The sequence below is a fragment of the Anthonomus grandis genome, chromosome 22 (genome assembly GCF_022605725.1).
Source record: "Anthonomus grandis grandis chromosome 22, icAntGran1.3, whole genome shotgun sequence".
NCBI classification, from domain to species: domain Eukaryota; kingdom Metazoa; phylum Arthropoda; class Insecta; order Coleoptera; family Curculionidae; genus Anthonomus; species Anthonomus grandis.
In genome coordinates, this window is record NC_065567.1 from 18752243 (window position 1) to 18764978 (window position 12736).

Sequence of the window (12736 nt, forward strand, 5' to 3'; positions counted from 1 at the left end):
TTGAAATTAAGTTAAAAATAGCATAAATTTGCTATTTTTGTATCTTGGAATTGATGAATGAAGGAATGCTTTCCAAGTTATTCTAAACAAGCAAAAGTAACTAAAAATTTAAAATGCCTGTGCTTTAGTATTCGAAATAGAAAAACTTTAGTTGATAAAACCAAATATAGAGCTCCATTCCAGATACATTCATTTTAAAAGTGTCTTGCATGTGCATTCCCGTTTTGCAATAATTTATTTAATAATTAAATTCACTTTTTTTACGAAATTATTTTTTGGCTTTATCCCCGTTTTTTTTTCGGAAAAATAAAATGATACACGTAAATTTAAAATCTCTACACGGGCTTCAGGCATAAAATTTATTAAAACAAAATTGAATTACCGATGTTCCCAAAAACGTAAATCACTCCTTAAAATTCTCGCCTCTCTTTCCATTTTCCTACATAACGGAACATTTTGGAATGCAAAATTTGCATATGGAAAATTTATACTGGTTTTTTGTTTCTACATTAACCCCAATTTTGACGACCAGATTCGAATAACATTAAAATTATAAAATTTTGCCTAAAAATTATCAAATGATTGCACGTATTATTGCTGATACACCATTGTATTTCAATTTTTGTTCACTCGAAATTTGTTTCGTGTATTTTATTTATTTAAGTTCTTTGAAAAGAGATTTGGACCCAAAATTCAAAATATTTCGACGGCTTTACAGTCTAATAATCCGGAGAAATATCCAGATTCTTTCATTAATTTGCCAGTTTTCTAAAAATAGTTCAGCATCTAAATTATTCAATATAACGGAATCAATAATTCTACTCAATATAAATGTTAGTTTTTTTATTCTCCTATACTTTCTCTAATTTATATACATATGGGTTTCAAAACGTCTTTCGTCGTTGTCCGATGTCCAACTTCCGTTCTCTTCTATTGTTCCACTGTTCCTTTCTCAGGTATGTATTACTCATGGCTTTATTTATGCCTTCTGTCCAAGGTCTTTTCTGCGATTGGTGGTACAATACATGCAATGGCAGTTTTGTTTGTTTCTTCTATCCTTTGGACATGTCCGTACCATATCAGCTGTTTTTGCTCTATGTCTGTCATTATCAAACCATCTATTCCCATTTATTGTCATACGTCGTTATTTCGGATTCTATCTCTTCTTGATATATCCAGTGATCTCCTAAAAACATCAATTTCAGTCGCTTCAGGTTTTCTTCAAATTTGTTCCGTGTGCTACTGCTTTTAATGAGTTTCATATATGTGTGTTGTATTAACGTTGTTTCCCAATTCCATTACTCCATATTACACCACTTAGACATATTTCTATAATTCTTCTGGCTTGTGTTATTTTTTTCTTTATTTCTCTATCATTTTTTCTAGACGAGTTACAGTACTCAGATCAGTACTCCACACCAAGATACGTGCAAACGTTGCAACTAATTACTTTATCTATATCTAATATACATATTTTGTTTTCTGTATATTAATTTCCAGTCCCCAGTTATTCTACTCTTCCTGCAATTTTCCCGCCATAAATTGTAAGTGGTCTTTATCGTTCGCTAGGATCACTTGGTCGTCAGCAGACTGTACAGTATAAAGTAATGTCTGATGTAGATTCCTATCCCGTTACATTTTCTCTTCTATTGGTTCAGAGCTCGCGCTACATAGATCTTAAAAAATGTAGGTGATGCACAGCAGCCTTGGCGTATCTACCAGAACTTCTCGGACAAGTCATTACCGATTTTTACTCTTAGGCGTCTTCAGAGCTTTTGTAATAAAGAAACTAATATTGTGTTCCTATAAAACTTTCCACAACTTCTTGATAAGGACTGTATCATAGTCTTTCTAGAGGTCTGTGAACATAGGTTTCTTGGTTGACGACTGGCCTTTTTTTCTATAACTTGTTTTAAGCAGAACATATTATTTGTAAACGTTCTTTCAATTTGAAATTCTGACTGTTCTTCTTTTTCTTTGTTCATATATTCCTCTTCAATAAGATTTCGGATAATTCTTCCATACAGACCTCTACCTCTATAGTTTGAAGATTCCACTTTATTCCCTTTCTTATGGATGGACGATATAAATGCCTCTTTCTATTCTGCAGGGACAAGATCCCCATTTAGGTTTTGGTTGATGCACCAACTGAGCGGTTGAAACAGTTTTTCTGACTCATAATTAATGAGTTCAGCGAGAATTCCTCCTAGACCTGCAGCCCGACCGTTTCTCAAATTTCGTACTGCATTCTTGATTTGGTCAATATTGACCATAATTGTATCAGCCTCTACCATCACATGTGTGTTCAACAAATATTTTTCTCTCTTTTCAATCAACGGCTTTTGATAGTGTTCATGATTTTCCAGGATTCAGAGCATTTTTTCCTCCTATATACATAGATATTCATTTCCCTACAAGTACCCAGCACTTTGATACAGTTTTTTGTCCTGATATGCCAATTCTTCAATATCATTATTTCACCAGAGTTTCTTACTACACTGTGTTGTTTTTAGCTGACTGCTTCTTTCGCAGCTCTTTTAATACGTTTCAATATGTTATCATATACTTTTTCTACGAGTTGTTGGTGTACTGTCATAAGAAGTGTCTCATCTAGTCTGTTCTGGTACAAAATTCGGGTACTTTCATTGGTTAGACTGTGTACATTATATTGTTTAGTTGTTTCTGCCCTTATCCGTGAACTATTGAGATCTGAATGGGACTAGCAATTTTGCTCTTAGCCGCAAGTGGCTCCTTTATATGCTCATACGTCATTTAATCGTAACACCTTATTTTGTTGTATTTTTACATAGTCAGTGGCAGATTTAAGGTTACCTGTATGTATCCATGTGTATGTATGAAGGTCTGAAATATTAATTTGTTATTCTTAATAGATGTTGTCGACACATTTTAAACAGTCTCTCACCGTAGACGTTTGTAATAATTTCTCCGACTACGGAGCCTATAACGGAGTCATTAAAGTTCAGCACTGACCTATTAAAAAAATTTATCTTTTTTTGCTAGTGGTTCCTCATTGCGTATAGTCCAAGGATTTTCACTGGTTTCTGATTCATATCAATATTAACCTGAACAATATTTTCATTGATTGAAGTCGGTTATTGTATCCTCATATTTTTTATGTATCATGGTCGAGACACCCCTTTTTGCCCTTTCACGTTTCGGAACTCCAGTAAATACAAGTACATAGTTGTTGATGATTTCTGTACCTGTAACTTTCTTATTTGTCTCCGTTAAATCCACCATTTTCTTACCTAGGTTAGGTATGTCTTGTATTATTTCTTCCATTTTTCCTTTGATTCCTTGGAGGTTCCAAATATTCATACTCCTTTTTCATATCTTTTGTCGTTTTCCATTTAATCCGTTCGTTCAAAGGTTTTTTAGTAAGTTGAAGTTTTGCAAGAGACCTGACTCCTCAATTTCCAACCTGGAGGGCCGGATAATTTTGTTCGGTTTTAGTTTTGTTAAGGTTTCCTCTTTCCTCTAGATCAGTTGTGTTATAGAACTATGGAGTCTAATCGTCGTCTTTTGATTTAATACTAACCGTTAAATTATGGGTTGAAGTCCTTCTTCTCCCCCTTTGCCGTCATTGTGGTCTTCATCCGTAACCCTGGATAGGGGAATAGGATATACCCCGCAATACTAAGTCCCCAGCAGAACCTAGCCACCGACTAATTACGTCTGGCCCTCTCTGGTTTCCCTTAGACCAGGTTAATCATCGTATATGGGACAATGACAAAACGCTATTTTCTCGAATACAAATACCAATATACGCGTTCCAAGGTAAAAAGCCTTGGTTATAAATTTTATCTCATACAAGTATTAAGAATTATTGCAGGCAGTGATTTTGGTAATTTAGGTAACATCAACTATACCATTAGTTGTTTCTTCACCAAACATATCACAACTTTAAGTTTACTATCTCAGTTCGGCCCTGCATTTTAGCATATAAATCATTTATTTTAATCCATCATTTATTATCACTCAATCAATATAATATTATTGATAATTGTCATCATAAATACCAAGCTTTCTATTAATTCTATTAAATTTTCAAAACAATCTTATTCAAGGTAATATGCCTTCAAAATTAAATTCTTGTGAATTAAACCTTATTTTCAAATTTAAGTAGTAAGACTGGTTGCAGCAGGAAGCCATTTTGGTAATTAAAGGCTTATTTAAGGTTTAAATAGGATCAACTCTACCAATAGCTCACGAACTGGTAATTTCACTCATAACTTACTGTAAATTACATTAAAAAAGTTTTTGATTGCTAAAATCTCCGACTATACACCGAATATATCACAAGCCTCATATATTGTTTTCTTTTCCAGAGAACGCATTGATTTTCTCAACGAGGCCTCTGTAATGAAGGCGTTTAATACAACTCATGTGGTCAAGCTACTAGGCGTAGTTTCTCAACATCAGCCTGCCTTGGTGATCATGGAGTTAATGGTCAATGGAGACCTTAAGACTTATCTCAGAAAGCATCGACCAGAAGATGTTGGAGATCGGGCACCTACTTTAAAACAAATCCTCCGAATGGCCGTGGAGATCGCGGATGGAATGGCTTACTTGGAAGGAAAGAAATTCGTTCACAGAGATCTGGCTGCGCGTAATTGTATGGTAGCAGAAGACTTAACTGTCAAAATAGGAGATTTCGGAATGACCAGAGATATTTATGAGACTGATTATTATCGTAAAGGATCCAGGGGACTTTTGCCCGTCAGGTGGATGTCCCCAGAAAGCCTCAAAGATGGCGTCTTCTCCAGTAGTAGCGACGCATGGAGCTACGGAGTCGTTTTGTGGGAAATGGCGACTCTAGCCTCCCAACCGTACCAGGGACTCTCCAACGAACAAGTCTTAAGGTACATCATGGAGGGTGGTTTGATGGAAAGGCCGGAGAACTGTCCGGATAAGCTCTACGAGGTCATGAGACTTTGTTGGGACTTAAAGCCTAATAGGCGGCCTACATTTATGATGCTAGTCGAGTTGCTCCTTCCAGAGCTCCTCAATGACTCATACGAACATTTTTGTACCGTATCGTTTTACCATAGTGAGGAGGGCGCTGAAACAAGGGCCATAAGGGCTGCAGCCGCCGCTCAGTTATCGGCTATGGGAGATGGTAAGTGGTGAGAGATTACTTATTATGTTTTTTCTTTTAAGGGTAGATATTATTCAGTGTTTTATTAAGGGAATCATCCGCTTTTAAATTAGCATATTTTTTCATAAATAAAACTGCACTACCTCTTAATTTTATTAATGTTTTTAAATGCTTTAAAAAATAGCTTTTTTAGTAGGTTATTGCCGCAAGTTGTGCGATTTATGAGCCATATTACAAATTATAGTCCTAAATTACTCGATTGTGATATTTAGCTTCTTTTATGTATTAAAAAGAGGCTAGTAGGTTAGGCATCACAGAAGTGATTATTAAGTAAAAGAAAATAAGAGAGGATACTTAACAGTCTCTTATCCTGATTTCAAGGCTTAACTTAATGCAACTTAAATTCAATTTTATGTGCATAGATGCATAGATTTATGTGCAACTTTCTCATAATTAATTGGTTCAAAATTTGCCAGCTTTTAAAGATTTTCCTAAATTGATGCATTTGACACCCTGAGTATAATAATTACGCTATCCCACGCTTCAGCAAATTAATAACATGCCAAAAACGATACAAACTATTACCATTAAACTAACAAGATGAAATTCTGATGTAAATACCATTATGTCGTTTCAGTAACCGCATGGGAAACTATGTTTATCCTTTATTTAGCTCGCGAGGCATATGAAGGCAGGCACAGATTGAAATCTGATAATAAAAAGTATAGAAAAATACAAGAAAAGTTATTGGATTTGTAAGGTGTACAGTACCGAGGAAAAGTAAAAAAGCTGTCAATTTTTTAACAAATTTTATTTGATAAAAAAATTCCTTTGACACTAGCAAAGTAGAGAATAAAAATAAAACATAAACAAGAGAATTCTACTTGCTATAAAGCCACCCTGTAATTTAATTTAAAAAAACACAAGGAGCAAAAATAGAGAAACATATCATAACTAAAAATTAAAATATTTAGTAGCATATCCCTTGTTTTTCGATATTTTTAATCAAACGGCAAATTTTTTTAGCCATTCGGCTCCATTTTTAAATTTTCCAGGATGTTTAATACTCATTTTTTGTCAAGTATATCCCATAGGTTCTTTATGGGCTTAAGCTCAGGACTCAGACTAGGTCAGTTTTAGCCGTATGCTTTGGATCAGTATCGTGTTAAAATCTCCATTGCAATGGCATGTTTTTCTTTGCATATTATCACATATTTCTATAAGATATTATAGATCTTTATACCGGCCCATTTCAATGCCAGTGAAGCAACTCCAAATCTGTATATTTCCATCTTATTTCCGACCAGTTCAAATGTTTTTCTTTGAAATGAAAACTGTCTTTTAAGCGTCTTCGAACTGTATGTGCGCTAATATCTACTTCGACCAGTTGAGATTTTATGTCCACTGCTGTATTGAATGGATTTTCAAGCTAATGCTTTAATCTTCTGGTCAGCTCTAGGAGTCGTTTTTCTAGGCTTACCAGTTTTAGGTGTACTTACTATTGACTTTCTGATGCTTGCAACTTTATATTTTTGGAAACGACCGACCGATTTAACTGCTTGGAAATTATTAAATATATCAGCTGTTTTACACATAACGTTGAAGTAATACTTCAGGGCATATTAACAGGCTATGCTTTATTGAATTAACCAAATATTATTTTCTACTGCATTTAAAAGGCTAATATATACTATGGACATAAATGTTTCTCTAATTGTGCTACTTAGAAAATAAAGATAATAATACTTATAAATAAAGAATGTGAGGATTTATTAATGAGAAATCGTCAAGCAGTCCGGCTTTTTAATGAATAAATAAGATGTTTCTCCACTTTTTCTCGGTACTGGGGTTTGTAAACGGGCTTCTATCAGTAGTACCGTTTTTTTAGGGTATAATCTATATAGTCACGTCAATCGAAACATTAGGTCGCTGATACAGTGGCTATGGTAAAAAGAGTAATTAATTTAATTATTTGGCTTCGAGGGCACGAACCGTTAAAAATGCATCTTGCTGACTTAATGAAAAGAGTTAGATCACAGCTTAATAATAATATTAAGTATAGTCAATATAGAATTTGAAAAGGCAAAAAATGGTACCTGGTCTCATACTTTGGGAGTCAAAAGTGTTCCAATAGAAAGGCTTAATTTCAAAAATGTTTATCTTACAAACATGAGTCTTACAGAAATTTTTATAGGACAACAAATTAAGATAATTAAATTCGCTAGAATTTTGGTCTCGGGTCAAAAAGCTGTAAAACCTACGGGAACAAAGTTAGAGGGCACTAAAGTCTCCAAAGCGCAGTTTTTTTCACTTTTCAGGTGGAAATAACTTCCATTTTACTGTCGCAAACTAAACGCAATTATCATCCATGGGAATTGGATGACATATTTCCAACCGATACTTCGTCAAGCTCCTGGATAGAGCGGCTTGGTGCGGTAATGCGATGAATTGGTCTTTTATAAACTTATGACGGAGGCTCATTCGCTCAAAAGGCAGATTGCTGCAGTTCTCTTCTGCGCAGTATTAGCAAAATGCGGAGCAGGAAAGTCCAGCTTTTCTGCATCCACAGGCTGCTCCGCAGTCATTCTTCTGATATTTGCAAGAAATGATGTATTAAATTCTTTCAGGAGCCACTACCAGGTGGTCATCAAAGATTGAATTCCTCTAACTGTTTTTTTTCTCAAGTATTGCCTAGCAACGAGTGTACTTGCAAAAAAACTCTGCAAGCAGGAGTTGACGACGTTGGTAGTACTGCGAAATTGAGGTTGTTTTTTGTCGAAGTTTGTGCGAAAATGAATGCGGTGTCTCGCAGTGTTTGCAACGAATCTTTTACAGGATTTCCATTCTATAAGGCCACACAAATTATTTCACCTGTGGCATCTATGTCTTGCACGTGAGATTTCGGATTCTTGAAAAGTTCTGCATTGTGTCTGGCGGTCTCAAATAGTTGGACTAATTTTTTTCACCAATATTGGCGCACCCAGTGAAGGAATGTGCGAATAGGAAATGTGGTTTAGCAGTGTTGAACTTGCCGGGGAATATAGTCGCACTGTAATCGTTCCCCGGCTTGGCTTCAACAAGAATGCTTGGGACTGATCGTTGATGGTGGCAGCAAGCAGCACCAAAAGATCGATGTCCTCTTCAATTCAAATTGCAGAATCGTGCTCAAGAGATTTGTCGACACTTCATTTTATAATCAAATTATCAGAGTCCTCGAAAGCGTGGTTACACAAATACCCCGAGCTTTCTAGTTTCTTTATCAAAATGCCGAAGTCGGTACTTGTTTGCGTCATTTTTGAAAAGATCGTTTTGAAACATTGCGATTTTTCTGCTCTGGTTAATGTCAATAGGAGCTATGTTTTTTTTTTGGAACGACGTTGTCTCTCATGATTTTTTGCTATTGACTTTTATTATATAAAATTTTTTGTAGAACCTTTAGTTTCGCTTGAAAATTTAATACAACAATTTTTCGAATTTCCCAACCGTGGGTTTCTAAATGCACACTATTGTCGATTTTCGATTTCATGCTAGTTAAATACGCACTTAAAAACCTTTGTAAAATAATTTCAATAAATCTCCTGACAATGTATCATACAAAAATCAGTTTTATCTCAATTTGAAAAACTTGGGACAGAAAAAATTATTTATTTTTTCCTGGAAAGTGAATTGCGTTTTGGTGAATTTGGCACCCTCTAACTTTATTCCTGTAGGTTGTACAGCTTTGTGACACCGAGGCCAAAATTAAAGAGAATTTAATTTGCTTAATTTTTTCTCCTATAATTTTCTGTGAGAAAATTGAATAAAAATTTTTGAAGTTTCTCAAAAACGGAAGGAGATGGGGATACACATCCGGGACATTAAGCGTTTGTAATGGACCACTAGCAACTCCCAAAGTATGCGACCAACGACCATTTTTTTTCAATTTAGGCCCTGATGCTAGATGTACTAATTTGGGTTTTAGGAAGTAAAGAATATCCCTCGGAAAACAATTTTTAATTAATTAGTAGGCCTAAAAAATCATTCTAAAAATTGATTTTTTTTTCAATTTCACGTATCGTGAAATTAAGCCTAATATTTCAAAATCCTGAGAAACGCAAAAAATTTCGTTAAATACCTAGAATAAAATACAAAATTAGTTCGAATGCCTAAAAAACGAGAACACTATTCTTAAGATGGTTAACCACGGGTTTCTACTCCACTTGACATCATCTGGAATAAATTGAAAGTAAGGTTTGAGGACTAGGAAACGTTTCCATAGCAGACTGAGAAAATCAGACCCAAAAATTTTAACACCTATTTAATAGCAGCTGATGGGCGAATTAATTACGGGAAACGACCATATGTGTATCGTAATCAATTAATTTTACTAATCCATTTACTCATAGCTTTTAACCGTCATAGCTTTACTAACGTACGTGTTCTATGCAGGGAATAAAATTGTTAAGAACAGTACGTCCTTTCCAGCGGCCGAGGCAGACGATGTGGATGCGTCAACACCGTTAAACGCACTGCCGTCGGGCATGCGCATCCCGAACACTTACGCAATGTCTGCCTCCGATGGTTCGGAGGGCGTTCAAAGTGTTCGTTTGTATCCTAACCCCAGATTTTTCAGTATATCGGAGGATCGACCCACCGTAAACGGCTACGTAAATAATACTAGGACACTCATGAAAAATGGGAAAGCACAATCTCAACGATAAAAGGTTGTATAGCCCATAACTTGATATGCCTGTCTATGTTGTGGTCAAACCATATAATATGTTTTATACCCGCGCTGGTCCTTAGTAACGAACCTCTCGGGCTTCGTTCTTCCATGGTGTTGATGTTTGTTATTCGATGGATATTTATACATATTATATTTAATAGTATTAAACGTTGGTGTTTGTCATTGTGTGGGCAGTATTTAATTGTCTTCCCGATGGAACAAAATCCAATTCAATTATAATAAGTTTCTTACTTATTTTAAGACTTAATTAAACCTGCAATCGAAAGCAAGGGTGATTGGATGTTTGTCTTTTTTATTCAGTAAATTCTCTATGAAATTATATATAGTTGGGTATAGAAGTACCTTAAAGTAAAATATTTTACATTTAAAATTGTATATTAAGGATAGATATGTCAAATAATATTTTTTTACTGCATAGCCCGATAATTTAAAGCAGAATTATAGTCGTTTTTGTTATAGAAGTGGACATGTTATATATTCTTACCAAATTTGTCAACAGATTTATCTCTATCTGATGATGTATATTGCCGTCCATTTTTATAGCACACTAATTTTACAGCGTTCCTCGTTCATGGTAGTCAAGTTTTAAATTAAAGCATTATTTTAAACTAAACATTGAAGCATAACAGATTTTTTATATCAACTCTCAGAAAACAAGCGAATTAAAATAAGGATTGTGAATATCTTAAGTATTGGTGATTTTTCATTGCAACTCTTATTAAAAATTCAGACGATAAACAAAGCAAGTGTCGGTTTTAAGACCAGCAACCCGAGCCACGCCCCGCGGCCTTTTTCATTAAAGTTGCATTGCAGAACAAAACTTATATTGATCCATCATGAAAAATTAATTGTTGATCGTTTTGCGATAAGGTTATAATAATAGGTTGCTGAAGCAAGGACTAATTTCGAGAGCTTTGATTGATTTCGATAGACAAAAGTGTATATTTAGCAAATTTTTTCCCACGGGGTTTAGAATTCTGTATTTATAGCAACAGATAATACTTATTGTTGAAAAAAGTGACTCTCATTTAAGTCTATCAAAATGTAATTTTCTAGCTCTAACTTCAATCAAACTTCTTAAACTTTGCGTTATTATGGAAAAAATCAAATTAATTAATAAATTTAGACTTCTCTTATATATAGGAATTATAGTTATATATTCATAACGTTCGCAATATTTATCCTATTATTTTACATTCATGTGCAGGGCTTTTTAATGTTCTGAAGTCAGGCGAGATATAAGCCATTTTTTTCTGTCAAAGAAAATATTTTACTAGACCAATTTTCACTCCAAAAACATATTAATTTTTTAGCCTTACCAAAATTCTATGACTACTATTAATGAGATTAAATTTAAATTTTTTTTCTTCATCCGTGCATGCTCTTTAAAATTTTGTTTTATCATATTTTAATTTTGCACCCAACTTAATCAATAAATGGAGTTTCTGCGGAGTTGTTGATATAAAAAAAAACTTCAAATCTTAGTTTTACGATTATTTTAATTTTAAGTCCATTAACTTCATTGTAAATAGTTTTCTGTTAATTCCAGTGCACCTATGGCTACCGACCATAAAATCTATGTTTTTATCTGTATTTTGCTCACTAATGTTTGTATTACATTTATGTAGTTTAGGTAATTTAATGGGCTGATAGTTGTATATTTTAATTAGTAATTCTATTTTACTCAAGGCTACAAGTTCTTTAACCATATGTGTACTGGGAAACAATTAAAGTGAGATTAAGCGACCCTTCAGAAGTGCTTATCGGATGTACGGTTTCCGTGAGGCCTATGCAATCAAACCTAATATAGCATTGTGTTTGTTAATCTTGATTTTTTATTGGTTGCAGCTGTAGGGAACGCTGTAAAAAATATTTATTACGCATACATCCCTTTGCGGTGGTAAATTAATGTTATCAATGCAAATGGATGTTTCAACATAGATCCAGATGGAGTCTGTAAAACCCCTCACATAACATATAGTAAAATATAACAGTTCCTTAGTTTAGGCAAGTATTGGTGCGAATATAAACCCTAGATGTTTATTAATGCAATATTTTTTCTTATGCAGTCGAAATATCAATCTCAGGAAAATACTCGAAATTCAAGTTCCAAACCGAATATTAAAACAGTTTTTTACACATGACAATTTCATTGTTAAATAGGTCTAGTTTTAAGCACATTTTTGTTTTTACCAAAGATATATTTTGTTTATATATCTTAACCTTATCCTGCATATAACTTATTTAGTGTCCAAAAATACAGTATTTATTACAGAATCTAGTAAATTCCGAAATGTTTTAATATATTTGGTTCGTTTTGAACATGCTTAACTCTCTTAATAAATAATATATCTTGGTGACTGTTAGTTTAAGATGGCTACCATATAGAAGATACGCAATTCTCGACGCTTAAAAATATCTCAGTTATATGCTAACCAAAGTTTGATACTGGGTCTAATTTCTAAGTTTCTTAATTTTCAAATACTTCATATTATAGTTCTTTCACACTTTTGGTGCAACTCACATTTCAACGATTTTGGTGTACTTAGTATTTAGTGTACGACGCATAATTGGGAGTTATATTTTTTTTGTATGAAAGTAAAAAGTTTTTTTTATCCATCTATCCCATATAACTTGCATTTTCCCAAGATAAAAGATCAATTACGAACAGCATCAAAATATTAAGAAATATATGAAAACTATTTATTTATTTACTACAATATAAAAGTGTCGAAAGTTGTAGCCTTTTAAGAACATAATTGGTTAAATTTTTAGAAGTTAATCAAAATTCTGTACGTTCAAGTGCTAATAGTCACGTAGATGTAAAATGTTACTAAGCAAATTGTAATCATACTTTTGATTGAAAATAAATACTCCCTGGAAGAAAATTT

General features: G+C 33.8%; 1 protein-coding gene across 2 annotated transcripts in view; it reads left to right on the top strand.

Moving 5' to 3' along the window:
- LOC126749108 (insulin-like receptor) overlaps nucleotides 1-12450 on the top strand; it is a 98972-nt gene extending 86522 nt beyond the window's left edge. The window contains exons 7-8 of one of the 2 annotated variants that reach the window (XM_050458735.1): nucleotides 4350-5140; nucleotides 9548-12450. In XM_050458735.1, coding sequence (XP_050314692.1) covers nucleotides 4350-5140; nucleotides 9548-9819 — 1063 coding nt within the window. In that variant the 3' untranslated portion in view covers nucleotides 9820-12450. The remainder of the gene's footprint in view (nucleotides 1-4349; nucleotides 5141-9547) is intronic. The other variant, XM_050458736.1, reaches the window with a different exon arrangement.
- The last annotated feature ends 286 nt before the right edge of the window (nucleotides 12451-12736 follow it).